Raw genomic sequence first — 16,795 nt, 5'->3', positions numbered from 1 at the left:
TAGAGAGCAATAAGGTGTCCCCTTGGCCTCCTCTTCTCCACTGTTGCTGCAGGATAGAACAACTTCATAATCTCACAGATTTCTCTTTTAACACTAGAGATTTGGTAGATAAAAGGCCAGTAAAAATTGTTTTATGGGAGGAGGGCGACACTTACTATGAACAGGTGGGACTTGATGGAAGAATGGCACATGGCATTTCCATATTGCCTTGGAGGCATGACGGGATGCATCTCCCGCTCTCTCTTGTCTCCAGCAACAGTTACACGTTGTTGGTTGCGCATGTAAGCAACCTGGGGGTAGGATCTCATACACCCAAACACTTCTTTTGCCTTCTTTCTTGGGTCATCCTTGAGTTTCAAAGAGCTGGATTAGTAAGCTATTTGCTTTCTTTTTTTGTAAAATCTACTAAAAGAAAAAAAAAAGAAAAAATCTGCCCTGTTGCCATTCATCAGGAAGGCATCGAGAGAGTAGCATGGGGCCCCAGTGCTCCGTTCATAGTTTTGCTGGCTGATTTTATTTGATATTTTTTAACATTTAATTGCTGTCTTCCAGATTGGAGAAATATTCACCACTGATGACTGCTCTCAGAGATGCGAGTGCACAGACAGCTCCAGTGTCTCCTGCTCTAACATAGTGTGTGGATCTGATGAAATCTGTGGCATTTCCAACTACAGTCGTGGATGCTACAGGAGTGAGTCAACCACACACTCTCTTTGATGCTAAGAAGTCTTGACTTCTTGCTTATAGGACATCACTAGGTTGGGGATAGTTGCAACAGAGTCTCAACAGAAGAAAAGCCCTTCACAAGCATACCGGGGATCTTGCTCTCCTGTTTCATTGCAGAGACAGCATTTCTTTCCCCTATTCCTGTTGTCAAATACAAGTAACGTGCCTTAAAATACAGGGCATGTCCAGCATTAGCAGTCGGTGTAATCTAACAAAGAACAGTTCTCTCAAGGTTGGATTATCTGAGAGTCTGAAGTGTTTCTCCTTCCTTTTGGCTAGGTGGACCATGTATGCCCAGTCCTTGTAAGAATGATGGAGTTTGCTCTGAAACTGCCAACAGCACCTCTCTCAGCTATTACTGTGAATGTTCAGAACTGTACACAGGACAAAGCTGTGAGGAAGAAAAGATAGGTAATACAACTATTTCAGATTTCACTGTCTGCATTACACACACCACTTTCAAAAATGGGTGTCATTATGGAGAAGACTGAGCTTGTGCTTCATTTCCATACTGTAACTCAGTAACCCAGTGGGTGAGAGCCTGTGGTCATCCAAGCAGAAAGAAGGGGTCAGATCTGCCAGTGGAGGGATGCTACAAGGCATGACAGCAGCGCTCTGTAGAGCATACACGCCCTGGGTCTGACACCACTCCAGAAAGCCACATTCATCAAAGAACACAGTATAAATCAAGCAGACAGGCAAGGGTTGAGACAAAAAATCTGTTCACAGTATGCTTAGCTTTTACTGACAGGGCTCTTCTTTCCTCCTCAGTTGATGACCTTCCCACAGAGGATGCCGAGCAAAATATAGTTGCCATCATTGTTGCAGTTGTGGCAGGCGTAGCTGTTATCGTCATTCTCATCTCCTCTACAGTGTACCTGTACAGGTAAGGCTTTTTCCAGCTTTGCTATGTTCAGCACAGTCAAGATGCATACACGTCTTTTAGCACCTGCAAACCTCAAAACTCCCCTTAGTCACGTACCTGCAGGGCCAGAAAGGAACCACAGCATTCAGGATCTCATTTGAGGACTGTAAAGGAAAACTCAGCTTTTTCTACAGAAATGAACATATGTCATTTACCTTTACACAGGGCATATGCATCACTATCACAAAACTTGGGCTTCTCCAAAATCTGACTTCATTCATGCTCACGCCATTGTTTGACCTAGAAATAAGAATGTTTGTTTGTTTTATTTTTCCATTGTACAGAAGGAACAGAAAGATGGATACAGCTGCAATATCACAGGATTCTTCTTCGAAACAGTCCAGGAATAGACTGGATGACAGAGTACATGAGCAAGATTATGGCTGCATCGTGAACACTGCATTTGATCAAAGTGAATCCCGAAATACACAACTATAGTTAGTAATATTTTTCCACTTCATTTGTATTACTTTATGCTCTTGTATTTTAATAGTATTTCTAGAACTTTGTGAAGAAATAATAATAAATAAATCATTGCATTTTCTGAAAACCTTTGAAATTATTCATCTAAAATATATCTCAAATCTCATGTCGTAGACCCAAATTGAAATAAGTCCTAACTCACATAAGAAACCATGGTGTCTTCAGAGGTTGTTTCAAATACACTAAGCCCAGACAGAATTTACCAGCACAAGTACGTTGCACACCACCACATACACACCTCTGATAGATGTACAAACCGTAGTCTGATGTGGTCAGAATTAATTATAGCATCCCAGGCAGGTCTTCACAACATCATGTTATCCAGATCCTTCCACGGGGAGGGGATTAGCTGACTGAGCTGGACACAGTTCTTACTCCTCTTCTGGCAAGACATGTCCCACATGGGAAAGAAACGTATAAGACACTGAGCTCATCTGGTGGTGGGTGAAGTAAAAACAATGTCCCCCTTGGGAGTGCTGGACTGAAAGAAGTGATTGTTTGAAGGAGAGCTGCCTCCTTGCTGTCAGGGTGGAGTGGACAAGAAGTAGCATTGTCATCAGCCTCCTGCCTGCGGGTGCTAAGCAAGAGCATAACTGAACAAAAACTTCAGATCTGAAGAACAAGATCCTGTCATGAACTCTCCTTGAGGTCTTTGCAGACTCTGAAGCTGCCACGCTCTGATGAATGCGGGTAGAGATCCACACATGTTCAGCCCTGGGCCACACTAAGGACCTCCCTACAGCAGAAGATCAAAGGTGTTTGTGGCAAGGCCTAATAACATGCAGTGTGTGAGACATACACCCCAGGACAGGCCACTCACAAGGCTCAGGGGACTGAGGCACCGCCTGGGCCTTCTACAAGCCCTGAATGAATTTCCAGTGCCATGAATGAAGCTTTGAGATGTAAGCAATGCATCATTGCGGTTTCTCTGATGCTCTTCCAGTTCTTTGCAGGTTCACTTCTGATTACGGTGAGGAACAGTGTCGGCTTCCCACTGTTTCTGCCACAATGCTGGTTATTGTTTACTTGCCCTTTCTTCTTTCCCTTATATCCGTAAACTCATGTGTGCTGTTAGCCCAAACAGTATTTGTAACCTCCATGAACAATTAGGCAGATAAAAGGCATTTTATTCTGGTCCATTCGAGAACATGCCAGCTGTCCATACGCACACAACACAGCTATTTTGGAGAGGATGAGAATGGAAAGGGGCTTTCAGCCTCGTTACACAATGCAAATTAATCACTGCGAGACCTGCTCGTACACAAATGAACTGTCAACCTTATGCTGGAATTTCACCACAATTATAAAAGTATCTTTCATGCCTGCTCAGCAGCAGCTTCCCATCACGCTCCCGCGCTTGCTAACGGTGCGATTCTGTGGATGCCGAGCGGTGCCGACCACACTCGCCTCCCCTTGCCGTCTGCGGGGGCTCAGGCCAGGCCCCACCCTGCAGGACCCCAGGCCGGGCTCTCCCAAGCCTCAGCACCCAGCTGTGCCCAGGTAAAGCAGATTTCTGGGTTTCCATGGACACACTCCCCCCCCCCCCCCAACTCCGACACCACAAGAATTGCCTTGGCTTTCCACTCCAAAGCTTTGCAAATACTTCAGACTCGAAACAGAAAAGCAGAACTGCAATTCAGTGCTCCACTGAATTAACTATTTAATGCCAAATGAAGCCAGAAAGATGACAAACTTTTAGCTGCTCTGATCTTTTAAATCAGTTGGCTTGCTCATTGGACTTTGAAAATGCTGGGCATTAAACACACGGCTTACTTCAACTCGGAGGACAGTTTTGTTGTTAGTGAACCCTTCTTTTTAGCACCCGGTGCTGGCAACAGCCAAGAAGCCAGCCGTACCCGCTCCCCGCGCCCTCCCCTCAGCTCGGAGGACTCTTGCTGGGCACAACCACGAGACTCCTCTGATGTCCTGAAGGAAACTCCTGGCCCACCACATGGAACCATCCTAGAAATCCCTTTGCCCTAAAACCGCCACTGGGATTCACCCCGAGCTCCGCCTCCTTCCCCGCTCCTCCCCGGCAAAGCGGAACGGCAGCATCCCCCTTCCCTCCCGAAAGGTCTCCCGCCGAGGGCTGCTCCCTCAGCCGCAGGACCGCTCCCCCGGCCCCGAACCCCCCCCGCCCCCGGCACCTCGGCGGGGCCCCGGCAGCCGTGGCGGGGGGCTCCCGGCGAGGAGGCCGCGGCCGCTTCCCCGAGCACAGGGCGAGCTTTGGGAACGGGCTCCGGAGCGGGGCCCGGCGGACGGACGGACGGGCAGCTCCCGGGGGACCGTGCAAGCGCCGCCCGCCCGGCTCCGCGCCATTTATAGCGGCCGGGAGGAACCGGACCCGGCCCAGCTTCCGCCGCTGCCCCCCTCCGCCCGCCCCCGGGGCGGCCGCCCGGCCACGGCAGCAGCGGGACGGGCGCTGGGGTGAGCGGGGGGACAGGAGGTGGGAGCGGGGTCTGCCGGCAGGATACGGCCGCTGCCCGGGGGGCGGGCGCGGGTCTGCCGAGCTCCCGGGGGTGCCCCGGGGACAGGCTCAGGACCCCGGGTGTCCCGTCTCACCCCCCGACCCGGCCCCGGGGAGCTACCACCCTCCACCGGAGCCGGCCCGGTGCCGGCACAGGCAGAGCCCCGAGAGGAGAGCGGCCGCGGGGGGGGCCGGGCGCTGCGGGATGGATGCGGGCCCGTCATGGCTTCACCGTTCGCCCGCGGCGCTGGGCCGGAGGGGCGGCGGTTTCGTTTTCGCCTCGGAGCGACCGGCTGCCCCCGGCCAGGGCCCCGCTTTTGAGATGGGGGCCGCCGCGGCCGGGTGCCCTCCCCCCCCCCCCCCCCCCCCCCGAGGATGCTCCCCTAACGCTCTCCCTGCCGGCCCCCAGCATATGCCCTGTGCGCGGCCCAGACCTCCCCTCTCCACCGCGCCTGCCCGCCCGGAGGGGCATGCCCTGACCTCCCGCTCTTGAGATGGCAGCTGTCGAGAGCTTCAGTGCCACCCACCCCGGCGACCCCCAGCCCGGGGACCTGATCGAGATCTTCCGGCCGGCTTACCAGCACTGGGCGCTGTACCTGGGGGACGGGTACATCATCAACGTGACGCCTGTAGGTAAGGATGCTGCAGCCCAGGAGGGTTACATAGGGCTAGGAGGGTGATGAGGGGACTGGAGCATCTCTCCTGCGAGGAAAGGCTGAGGGAACTGGGCTTGTTCAGCCTGAAGAAGAGAAGGCTGCGAGGAGATCTTGTAAATGCCTATAAATATCTGAAGGGTGGGTGTCAAGAGGATGGGGCCAGACTCTTTACAGTGGTGCCCAGTGACAGGACAAGGGGCAATGGGCACAAACTGAGGCACAGGAAGTTCCACCTGAAGATGAGGAAGAACTTCTTCACTTTGAGCATGACAGAGCACTGGAACTCGCTGCCCAGGGAGGTTGTGGAGTCTCCTTCTCTGGAGATATTCAAGACCCGCCTGGACAAGGTCCTGTGCAGCCTGCTGTAGGTGACCCTGCTTTGGCGGGGGGGTTGGACTAGATGACCCACAGAGGTCCCTTCCAACTCCTACCATTCTGTGATTCTGTGGGTGCAGAAGGGGTTTTGGGGTGACCTGGGAGTCCTCTCTGCCTCCGTGGGCCGGTGGTGGGCGCTTCCAGGAGCCAGCCAGAAACCCCTCTAAGGTCTTAGAGGGACCAGGCAGGACCTGCCTGGCTCCTCCTGTCCCTGCCTTCCCCAGATGAAGGGCCCCCAGCCACGTTTGCCAGTGCCAAGTCAGTGTTCAGCAGAAAGGCCCGGGTGAGGATGCAGCTCCTGAAGGACGTGGTGGGAAATGACACCTACCACATCAACAACAAGTACGACGGCACCTACGCTCCCCTCCCCGTGGAGGAGATCATCCGGCGCGCTGAGTACCTCATCGACCAGGAGGTGTCCTACGACCTGCTCGGGAACAACTGCGAGCACTTCGTGACACTGCTCCGCTACGGTGAGGGGGTCTCTGACCAGGTAGGTAACGTGGGGTGAGGTCCTGCATGCCTCACAGAGCACCTCCTTGCTGCTCTGTCTGAGCCCCTGGACCAGGGCACAGCCTGCGAACTGCGCAGGAACATCAAAATCCCAGGTGTGGGGTCCAAACCGTCGCTGCCTTCGGCCTCGGTGGAGACCCTGGACCAGGAGATTGGCTCTGGTCCATCTGCACCCTCATAGTGCCCTCCTACTGAGTGCCACAGCCTAAGGGTAAAAGCCTGGGTGTTACCCCTTCTGCTCATGGGACGGGTGTCTCTCATTCATTTGATTGCCTTGGTTGTCTCTGCCTGCTCTTCATTAGGGTGCCTGGGGGTGGTTAAAAAAAAAATAAAAAAGCTCACCATGTTTCCAGCCTGTGTTTTACTCCCCCTTTGCAGGCCAGACGAGCAATCGGTGCCATTGGGTTTGTAACAGCTGCTGCTGGTGCCTTCTCCTTGCTGGGCTTGCTCCGGAGCAGATCCAGGGAGAGACAGTACTGACAGGCCGTGGGATGAGCTCGGAGCAGGGCAGGGAGCCCCAGCCGGGAGGGTCTGGGGACAGTCTGTGGCCGCAGCTTCCCCCAGGACTTACTAACAACTGTGCTGCCCTTGCTGAGAGCAGCGCTAGCCTGTTTGCCACATCTGCTTTTATTTCATTGCCTGTGGTGATTTTTGTGGTAGTCTGGGAGTGCTTGCAAGCGAATTCTCCATTCTCACACCCCCAGTGCTCTGCTGAGGGCTGGTGCAAGCTTTCTCCACACATCCTGGTTTTAGCAGCTACATCCTGTGGGCTTTTTCTGTGAATAACTTATTTTAACCTGCTTGAGGAAACATTTTTACTTTTTTTAAACAACAGTAATGTGCAAGTGTTGCTTAGGGTTTACTGTGTTGCCTCCAGCAGAGAGCCTGTGCAAGTGGGAAACCCCAGGTTCCAAGGCCTGCGGAAGGGCAGACGAGGCACGTGCTGCATCTGGGGGCCTGGGCCAGCGGTGCCTAAACTGAGCCGCTCCTGCGAGGGTGGGAGGAAGGAAGGAAGGGCAGGTCCCACAGGCTGTATCCCTCGGTGTTTTAAATGAGTGCTCTGGTTTTGGCACAATGGCGTTTTGTTTAGTTTTTTTCCTGCCTGCGAAGCATCCCTTTCCCTGGCTCTCTGTCTCCCTTTGGGAGCAGCAGGCCCCCAGTCGGGGGGGATCTGACAAAATCCCAGCTAGCTGTATCTCTGGCAGCTGTTTGTTCCAGGCTGGGGCCACTGTGCCACTGAAATTTCCCTCTTCATCCCTGTAAGTGCAGTAATTGGTGATACTGGACCTGATCAAGCATACTATAGATGATCTTTAAGGTCCTTTCCGACACTTTATGATTCTACTCCTTGGTCTGTCAAAGCACTGAGGTTTAAAGAAAGACACCATGGATTGCAGGGGCAGCCAGGAGCCTTTGCCCTTTGCAGCTGGGGCCATTGGCTCCTCAGGGACCTGAAGTTGAATTTAAGCAGTTGGTAGCCTGAGCACAAGATCTTTCTCCAGCCAACAGGAAGGCAAAGCCAGGGTCCCTGCAGTGCTCTGGGTGATGCACCTGGAGAGTGAGCTGTGCAGCACCTGTGCCCCATCGCCAAAGCTGCAGAGCCTCATTACTTCCTTGTCACGAAGCTGACATGTGGCTTGTCTTAGAAGAGAACTGTTTTGGAAAAGTGTGGTTTATTACTCTTTACCAGGAGTATCTGGCTTGCATGTTTGGAACCATGTTATTTGCAGAGCACATGTAAGAAATAAAATCCTTTGTTGCTTTTGCCACAGGCAACTGCCTGGGCTGTAAGAAGAGATGAGAGCAAATGAGCTGTCTGTAAGAGGCGTGCTATTTTTGTCTGCTCTGAACATGTACATAACAGGATCAGAAGCTTTTTTTAAACATCAGTTGTTTAAGTGTTTGAAATAACAAAGCTGAGACTTCTGGTCATATTTGTAGTGCCCTCTTACTACATTTAAATAAAGTTCTTTTTTTAATATAGGAACACATATTATAATAAAACTGAAACTGAAAGTCCTTTTTTGCTTCCTGCAAATGTAACCAAAAGTTCTTCCATGGTGGCTGAACAACTTGAAGATGAAGGAGCAAGTACACAGGGGCTCAGCTTCTTGTACCTGTCCAGTAGCCGTGCACCAGAGCGTGTTAAAACCCATGCTTCTTGCTGTGACCTAGTTAAAGCGAGAAGCCAGGGCTTAGCCCTGCTTTCTGCCGCGTGACACCAAACCTGGGCCAGGACCTGGCAGCGGCAGAGCATGAACTGAGGGGGTCATGCCTGCGTGGGTGCAGCAGCTGTGCTGGCCTCTGCCTTTGCAAGCTGAAGTGGGGCATATCCTCACCAGCCTTCCTAGCCTGGTCCTACAGCAGTCCCTGAGCTTTAACCTTTCTTGTACTCAGAGCATTATGTCTGCAAGAACTGGCAAGGGAGAGCTAGGCAAGGACAGCATACATGCCCTCTCACATCTGTAATTCACTCCAAGATGGAAGAAAATGCAACCAAGATTAGGTCACTGATTTTGGATTGCCTTCCCATTAAGCCCGGTGGGTGCATTGAGAGGATTTGGTGGAGCAGTGGCTGAAACATAAAGTGAGAGCGTGATGTAGAGCAGCAGAAGCCAGCACTTCGCTGTATTGAATATTTTTGGACCTTTGTAGGGTATGTTGGTGAGGCCCGAGACCTGCTGTTGCAATGGAGTAGAGTCAAGGCTGTTATTTTGCCAGCAGCCGAGAGAATAATCCTCGCCTGTGCTCCGGCCCACAAGGAATGCAGGCCCAGCCTGCCCCTGAATGGATGGGTTTGTGCAGGGATTTCAAACATCTGAATCTGCTGCACATGGAAGGATGAAAACCCGCGTTCTTCAGTGCATGCCGGGGAATCTGCCAGCACTGTGCAGCCCTGTGCCCGGCTGCGGAGTCTCACTTAGTCCTCATTGCTGTGTTCATAGGTAGGGTTAATGTAAATCTCCTCTGTGCTTTTTGCTGCCAAGTCTTTTGTGTTCGCAGGAGGCCAGTTGGGATCTGTCTGCAGCATCCTCTGCCATTTTCGATACTGGCTCTTTGACTGGTACCCAAACCAGGCTTTAAGCAGCAGCCAGAGGTGCTTGTTCTGCAAGATAACATCCTGCGGAGTGACACGGCACAGGGTCAGTGCTGCTGCTCTGCACAGGGAGGGAGGACCGCTTGGGGACAAAAGCCATCCCTTGCTACACATGCAACCCCCCTGAGCCCCACAGCGCTGGGCAGCTGCATACGCTCCCCTTTGGTAACACGGCTGCCAGATGCCACCATCCTCATCCTCAGGAGGACTCTGCTCAGCTATACCAGGAGAACACTGATCCCAGTCTGCTTGGCTAAAGGGGATAGTCAAGGGGCATGTTTTTCCTCCCGGGGCTGTGGGATGACTGGGCTGTGGGATGACTGGGTACTGCTGCTCCTTGCAGGGGCCAATACCTGGTGCTGGACACAGCCTGTGCCCCCACCAGCGGTGACGCAGCCAGCCTTGACCCACAAGACGCTTTAGGGCTTAGTCATTACTGCAACATCCAGCTCACAAGCCAGCAGTCTCTGGCCTGGTGGATTGTAGGGCAAGAGGGAAGCAGTTTTGAAATCACTGCCAAGTGCCTGCTGCGTGCTGCGGTCTGCTCCCTAGCAGGCCAGGGCAGCAGGCTCCTCGGGGGCAGCTGCACTTCAGCCTACTCTCTCTCTATTTAGACATGGTCTAAATAATCCCTGGTGCTGCATAAAACAGATTTGATTGACGTGCTTTGAGTTGGGGGGGGGGGGAGGGTCTGGGGGTTTTTTTCTTCTGCAGGAAGAAAGCGAGGCTGCAAATGGGTGCAGAAGGACCTGACCAGACACTGGTTCACCCTGGGAAAACGGGTGGTAAACAAATGCACTCACCTCCGTAAAAAAAGATATGCAAAAGGTGACCAAGAGCATCAGTAAGATGTAAACTCTCCAGATCACAGGAGTGCAAAGAAACTGTTGGAAAAGACATGAACGGCAATTAGGTTTAAACGCCTTGCCAAGATTTGCATCTGTTCATGATGATTGGAGAGGCTGACTAACATTTTTCCCAGGGGCAAGCATGGAGGAGGCAGTAGGAGGTGACAGTAGTCCCTTGTCACAGAGATCATGGAAGGTTTGGTGCCAGATTCCCCATGGCACGGAGCTGCCCAACTCATCTTGGCTACTTAAGCTACTGCTGAAACCTGCAATCCGAGTGCCTGGGGCAGAGTCTGGTGCCCAAATACTTCTGGGGAGTTGCAGCCGATGCACAACGTGCAGCTCCTTGCCCTCTGTGTATGCCCGCCCTCCACCCAAATCCATCCCATGCAGGATGGCTGGGGACGAGCCGCAGGGCTCGGCCATTCCCGGCGCTGGGCAGCACAGCTGGAGGCAGCTGCCTGCGCCGTGCCCTGGCCGAGCGCCCAGGGGGGGCCAAGGCAGCCATGGCCCCACACGAGCTCGTGGTGCTCCCGAGGGAGCAGCAATCCCTGCCCACTCGCTTCTCCAGCCAACAAACCTCCTACAACATGCAAAACCACAACCCACCCTGTTGTGCTTTTCTGTTAAGAAGAAAAGCTCAGCAAGCTATAAGCACTTTTTCTTCTCCCTGTTGCCACGCAGTCTTTAGAGGAGAGGAGGACAACCTCATTAATCAAGCCCTTGTCAGAAGGATTTTAGAGAAGTTTGAAAGGGCTACCCAGTCAGCATCAGATCAGCAAATTCATTTCCAAGATGACCATAGCTGTAGGTTCTGCTCTCTACACTTAGGTAAAGGGCCAGCAAAAGAAGTAGCATGAAAAGGAGATGCGCATTCTGTTTGCACTTACCTGCATGCCACTGTACACAGCATCGATGTCGGCGAAGAAGAGGAAGAGGCAGATCGCAAGCTGGAGAGCCAGGAGGACTGAAAATATATCTAGGGAAAGAAGAGCATTTGTGGCCCTGGGAGGGAGAGGTGTTGGTGACCAAACTCTCCAAATGCACTGACAGGAACCCCAAATGCTAATGCTGTAGAACTGCCATCATGTAAAATGCCTTTTTTTTTTTTTTTCCCCTAAAAGAAGAGCTGTGGAATTGAAACTAGAGGAGCTACTCCCCAGCAGCATGTTGCAAAGCTCACCACCTACACTGGTTTTTCCTGCACAAGTGATTTGGCATATTCTGATTCTTACACAACCACAGAAAACTGCCTTGAAAGGGCACTGCTGTGAGCCACAGCAGCTTCCCTTGCCCTGCGCTCGCTCCTCCACGTGCTCAGCCGTATGCCTGGACCGCAGGCAGCAGAGGAGGCTGCTTCTTCCCATGGGCTGCCCTCCCGGGGAGGGACGGGTGCTTCTACAACCAACACAGTGCAAAGGTGGCCTACACCAGTGCCTTCCACAGGCAGAGCTTGTCTGGCTTTGCATCCTCTTCCAAAGGAGTAGGAGACCACAGAGTGACAGCAGCTGGCCCAGGGGTTTGGAGGTGCCAAACTCCTGGCAATTACCAGGAGGTGAGCATCTTAAAACTAGCTGGTAAAATGGGTCAACAGCTCCCAATGGCCTCGTGGCAACCTTCTCACTGCCAGGGAAGAGAGCGGACAGGGCTGAGTGGGTGGCCAAAACAAGGGAATTGCCCTTTGCTTCTTCCTAGGGATTGTCCCTAAACAGGGATAAAACACAGAAAAGTGTGTGCAGATTTCCCAGCTGACAGAGTCCTCTGTCCCATCTCAGCCTGGCTGCTTGTGGGGCAGCTTCTTTCTGGTCTCACCTGTCTTCTGCAGGTGATCCAGTGCTCTGGGAAATGGGTTTGGGACCTGCCTTTTAACAAAATACCTAAAAACACCCCTGCTAAGATTAAGCAGTCCTGCCCTCTCATCCATGAGCTGCAATCGCAAAGGAGCTGTCGGGCAACGGATGGCTAGAAGGGCTAAATCATCTCGGCAGAACACAGACAGACACAGAAAGGTTATTGTGAGAGGATTTTAACAGTGATATTATCACAGGCCTTTCTCTCTCATCTCTAGGAGAGGAAGTCAGGCAAGGTAAGACTGTGAGTCTCAGAGGAACTCTTTTTGATGTGTTTTGAAACAAATATATCTGATGCTCATATGCTCTCTGTGTTCACAATAATGCACAGTTCTGCACTAAATCCAGCCTGTCATCCTCTGGAAAGCACACATTTTCCAAAACAAGATGCAGTCTCCTTTTTTAGCTCAGCTGCTTCTTATCTCCAGGCAGCAGCTAACATAAGCAGTGCTCACTGAGCTTTTTTAGAAATGGAGAAGTAGGAGCTCACATACACCAACAATTATTTCACATGCCAGTCAGTGGTGTGGGTACAGAAAAATCCACAGCACCCCTTCCCTAGCAGCCTCTCCTGCCAGGGTTATTTTGGGGCAGGAGCAGGGGTCTGCAGAGTACATGTTACTCCAGCTTTACTCACAGTTGGTGTAGATGGGCTTCCGGAAGGGCTTTCCCTTGGAAAAGACGAAAGCCACAATGATGCAGTGGATAGAAGTCAGTGGCCACAGCGTAGTGTCTTCGTAACTGAGGACAGAGCTCTGGGCACTGCTGCTGGTACCGTTTCCCCCTGGGCTGGTGGGGGACACGGTCTGGTTCCCCGGAGAGCAGTGTCTGTAAGGTAACACCCACCATTTTGTTCCTGCTGTCTCAGCAATACTGAGCTGCAAACAGCAATTCCCTCTTCTTTCCAACCTTGCCTACTATAACAACCAGGTGTCACCCACGGGAGTGAAAACCACACATAAAAAAAGCAACCAATGAACCAAAACAAAACCCAAAACAATCAGCTTAATTTTCTGGTGTGTGCCAAAATCTTGGCTCTCAGGTGGGCAACAACAGCAGTGTTTGAGGGACACGGCTATGAAGATGCATGCCCCAGGTGCCTGCACACTGCTCCGGTACACTCGCCCCGGGATGCATCCCTGCAGCCGCAGGGCAATGGCCCCGGCTGAGCCCTGGCACCAGCAGTATCCCCACTGAAACCAGTTCATTTCTGGACGATGATACACTGGTCATTAATACATATATATTATAACAAATATTACATAGTATTATACATATAATACATAATACAGTTAAGCTCTGGAATATGGAAAAAGACTTTTTCTACCTTTCACAAACACGGAAACAAGCCAGGTTACAACATCGCAACCGTTCTCTAAGGCAGGTTGGATTCCAGAAAAACCCACCCCCAGGGCTGTTTACTTCTGGGAGGAGCTGCGCGGCCAGACCCCAGGCAAGGGCACTGAGGGGGAGCGGGGAGAGGTTGGGGGCCTCCAGCCCCATCGGGTGTGGGTGCCCACCACCGCCCCATGGCATGGGCATCGCACTCCTCCCATATTTCCAGACGGGCAGCACACTGCGTGCCTCAGAGGAGGTGTTTGAAAAACACGCGTGTGTTAGCCCTCAGGCTGGCCCTTCATATCTCTGTGAGGCATCTGCAGAACTTAATTCTGTCTTGGCAACTCTCTGCTAAGCATACACACAGCTGAGGGGGGTGGAATTGCCCTCCTACAGTGAGCCCGGCTGCAGGCCACGGCAAGGCTGGAGTGTCCCCACACACAGCAGCAACGTGATCTGCAAGCTGGGGCTCAGAGAGAAAAAAAGGGACTTACCTCTGGCTGGCCAGCGCTACATACCAGGGCTGCTGCCTCACCAGAAGGAAGCCAGAGGTTTGCATGATTATGGCAAAGCACACGTTGAGGATGATGGAGAGCAGCAAGGGAGGAGAGATGAGCTGGCTGGGAGGACGATAAGGTGCCAGCTTTGGGTAGGCTTCAGTCAAGCTCACTGGGGAGAAACCGGAGACACTTCCAGTCCGTGGCAGCTCAGTCCACCAGCATCCCTCTGCGTTTGCTGGGCAAGCAGAGCCACACATGGACCCCTGTCTGCTCATCACCACTAAATGCTGCAAAGCCTGGCCCTAACAAGCAGGCAAGAAATGGCTTTGGTCTGCACTGTTTTCCATCTGAACTTCCTCTGTTTTCCCTCCTCAAGAGAACACAGAGAGGAGATGGGGAATATCATCCTCACTTTCAGGTGGGGGTGGATCTCCAGTGGAGTCTCAGAGCCGTACTGGTCTCACACCAGGAACACACAGGAGGCCAGGGGCTAAAGTTACACTGTCTGAGCCCCACTAACAGTCAGAAGAGCAACTGCTCCTCTTCCAGCCGAGTCTCACATCCAAACCCTATAGATTATGTACAGAATTTTGCAGCCATGTTTGCAAAGGACTGGGAGCCAAATCTCACACTCTGGGCCCTGGGAATTGCCCTAGCATCAACGGTTATGATGTTACTGACAGCAGAACTTGGCTCCTCATTTTAATTTTTATTAGGAAATCCAGTTATCTATTGACTCTCAGGCTGTCAGACAGAGACAACTGGCTTCCCCAAGCTGCTTACTTGTTAGGCAAACCAGAAGGGTAATGATGACATCTTGTATCAAATACTGGTGATTCCCAAAGATTTGCAGTTGCTGGAACAGAAAAAAAGGCAGCACCACCTGAGAACCGATGACAACTTAGATGATCGATACAAACTGTAGCAGCCGATGCTATTTCAGAGCAATGTCACACCAGCAACAGCAGCCCCACAGCTCTGATGCAACTCCGTGAGGACTCACAAGCCCAGTTTACAGGCTGCCAGCTGGGTCCCACTGAATCCCCCGCTAATTCACAGCACTTGTGGGCAACACAGTGGCATTTGAATATTTTCCCACCAGATACAAGTGCCCCTGGGCCACCCAGATCAGGTCATGCACTCCCAACCCATGGTAATAGAAATGACAGCTAGAGTTTCACTTTGTTCCAGGTTCAAAATGTTTTTGGGTAGTGGGGACGTCGACAAAGTTGGCATGATGGAACCAGTGGCTGGGGAAGGCATCCCCACGTGGTGCTCCACCAGCGCTCCCCATTTGCCACCGAGCCTCAGCTGTACCTTGCAGATTCGCAGCAGCTCACTTTCCTTTCTGCCCTTCACCCTCTGCGGGACTGCGCAGAGGACGTGCATCAGCTGAGGCGAGAGTGGTGCCCAAAGTAAATCCATATATTAACTTCCTCTGCTGTTTTTCTTTTCATGGATTAAAGTTTTAGAGGATTCATCACATACTGGTGACACACAATGGTAATTCTTCCTCAACTACCCTCCTTCATCTGCCCGAGACATTCACTTCTTTTTCAAGCTTTTTCTCCAGCAGAGAGATGCAGCTGCTCCCCCAAAGCCCCCATTCTACAGCAAGTCCTGCTCCCAGGCCTCCACCACGCAGCTAGGCAGGACTCACCCACCTTCTATTTCCCTGACTTCTTCTGGAAGAGATTAATTTTTATCACTGGGCTTCTTCCAGATTCTGCAGGTGCCTACAGCCAATCTAAACGCTGCCAGTAATTATTCAGCTTTTCACATCTTTGTTATTCCTTGAAGCCCTACATGCCTTTTCTTCCCTGCCAAGTAATGGCACTAAAGATAAAATACTACAGAGCACACAGCATGCTGATAAAAGATGGGCACAAAACACTTACCCAAAACAGCAGAGCGGTACCAATAAACTGAATCATGCCATAAAGGGTCAGGTATTTCACCACAGCGAAGGAAGCAACCAAAGCAGCTCGACCTTCCCTGCTCGAAACACAAAACAAAGCTAGAAAACCCCCCTTACAGCTACAGTACTGGGGATTTAGTGCTACAGATGGTTTCTGCTTTAAGGATCTGTGTTTAGGAACTCTAAGAAGAATAGAAAACAGTTCAAAATTCCACAAACAAATATTTTGGCCTTAAGATACTTTACAGCCACTTAACTACCCTTCATTGTAGCATTTTGCTTCTCTGTTCTTGTTCTAAAGCCACAATTTTAATGCCTGGATTAAGCTGCTGTTGCTTTTTCATTACTAATTTGCTCAATAGTTTCGGGAATCAAGCACATTTCAGACAGGTAACTGTCTTTGCATACATTTGGTGAAATGGCATCATTACTGGCTGCTCCATGACCATGTGCAGCACATGGATATCAATATTTTAAAGTAACGACAAGAAAATCTATTCTGCGTCACTGATATACTTGCCTTTTCCTGTGACTCTCCTGCTACACCTGTTCCAAAAATATCAGCCACCATCAGCAGTGCTCTCCTACAACCACAGAAAACCTCCCAGCACTGGAATTTGAGTATCAAAAACAATTCAAAAACCTTTCTGCTGTATTTTCTATAGTCACTGAGGGATTAGGTTTGGTTTATCAGCATCTCTGAAGGTAGTGCGTGCCCACTCACAACCCCCCTACGCCGATCTCCGAGCCAGCAGCAGCACCCTGAGACTAGTCCAGAGCAGCACCCAGCAGACTCACCTGATCAGCTCCGGCACACACTGGATGTTGGGGATTTGAGAGGTAAAAGGCGAGGCCACGGACGCCTCCTGCTCTGACAGTGATATCCCTGCGTGGGCCATTTTCAAAGCCTGAAATCCATGGGAGTCAGAAGATGGAGAGACACCCAGCCACCCCCCACCCCCCCACCCCACGCAGTATGTTTACTGGTGCTTTACAAGTTGTGCTTCAAGTGTCCTTTGTAACTGATCCTCCTCTGTTCTGTGGCCCAACTGATCTCATTTTCCAGATATCTTCCCTTCCCTGGAGCCTAAATACTTCT

At 51.5% G+C, this 16,795-nt stretch overlaps 2 protein-coding genes across 2 annotated transcripts in view; one reads left to right on the top strand and one right to left on the bottom strand.

Moving 5' to 3' along the window:
- The first annotated feature begins 4,172 nt into the window (after positions 1-4,172).
- On the top strand, positions 4,173-6,711 carry PLAAT1 (phospholipase A and acyltransferase 1). The gene is made up of 4 exons (XM_075418075.1): positions 4,173-4,561; positions 5,011-5,234; positions 5,857-6,125; positions 6,524-6,711. The coding sequence occupies exons 2-4, from the start codon at positions 5,096-5,098 to the stop codon at positions 6,623-6,625; spliced, it is 510 nt and encodes a 169-aa protein (XP_075274190.1). The 5' UTR covers positions 4,173-4,561; positions 5,011-5,095; the 3' UTR covers positions 6,626-6,711.
- A 2,145-nt stretch (positions 6,712-8,856) lies between these two features.
- Positions 8,857-16,795, bottom strand: part of ATP13A5 (ATPase 13A5) — a 33,854-nt gene continuing 25,915 nt past the window's right edge. Inside the window, exons 23-30 of the mRNA XM_075418076.1 lie at positions 16,495-16,604; positions 15,677-15,773; positions 14,562-14,634; positions 13,773-13,947; positions 12,578-12,768; positions 10,981-11,069; positions 10,046-10,126; positions 8,857-9,266 (exon numbers count right to left, since the gene is read on the bottom strand). Of these exons, the coding sequence (XP_075274191.1) occupies positions 9,066-9,266; positions 10,046-10,126; positions 10,981-11,069; positions 12,578-12,768; positions 13,773-13,947; positions 14,562-14,634; positions 15,677-15,773; positions 16,495-16,604 (1,017 nt within the window). The 3' untranslated portion in view covers positions 8,857-9,065. The remainder of the gene's footprint in view (positions 9,267-10,045; positions 10,127-10,980; positions 11,070-12,577; positions 12,769-13,772; positions 13,948-14,561; positions 14,635-15,676; positions 15,774-16,494; positions 16,605-16,795) is intronic.

Source organism: Opisthocomus hoazin, chromosome 4, assembly GCF_030867145.1.
Source record: "Opisthocomus hoazin isolate bOpiHoa1 chromosome 4, bOpiHoa1.hap1, whole genome shotgun sequence".
Classification (NCBI taxonomy): Eukaryota; Metazoa; Chordata; class Aves; order Opisthocomiformes; family Opisthocomidae; genus Opisthocomus; species Opisthocomus hoazin.
The sequence above is the reverse complement of the archived record's forward strand: the minus strand, read 5'-3'. Positions and strand labels throughout refer to the sequence as shown.

Coding starts and splice junctions, on each gene's coding strand:
- PLAAT1 (XM_075418075.1), top strand. CDS start 5,096: ATGGCAGCTGTCGAGAGCTTCAGTGCCACCCACCCCGGCGACCCCCAG. Junction 5,235..5,856: donor CATCAACGTGACGCCTGTAG/GTAAGGATGCTG, acceptor TGCCTTCCCCAG/ATGAAGGGCCCCCAGCCACG. Junction 6,126..6,523: donor GTGAGGGGGTCTCTGACCAG/GTAGGTAACGTG, acceptor CCCCCTTTGCAG/GCCAGACGAGCAATCGGTGC.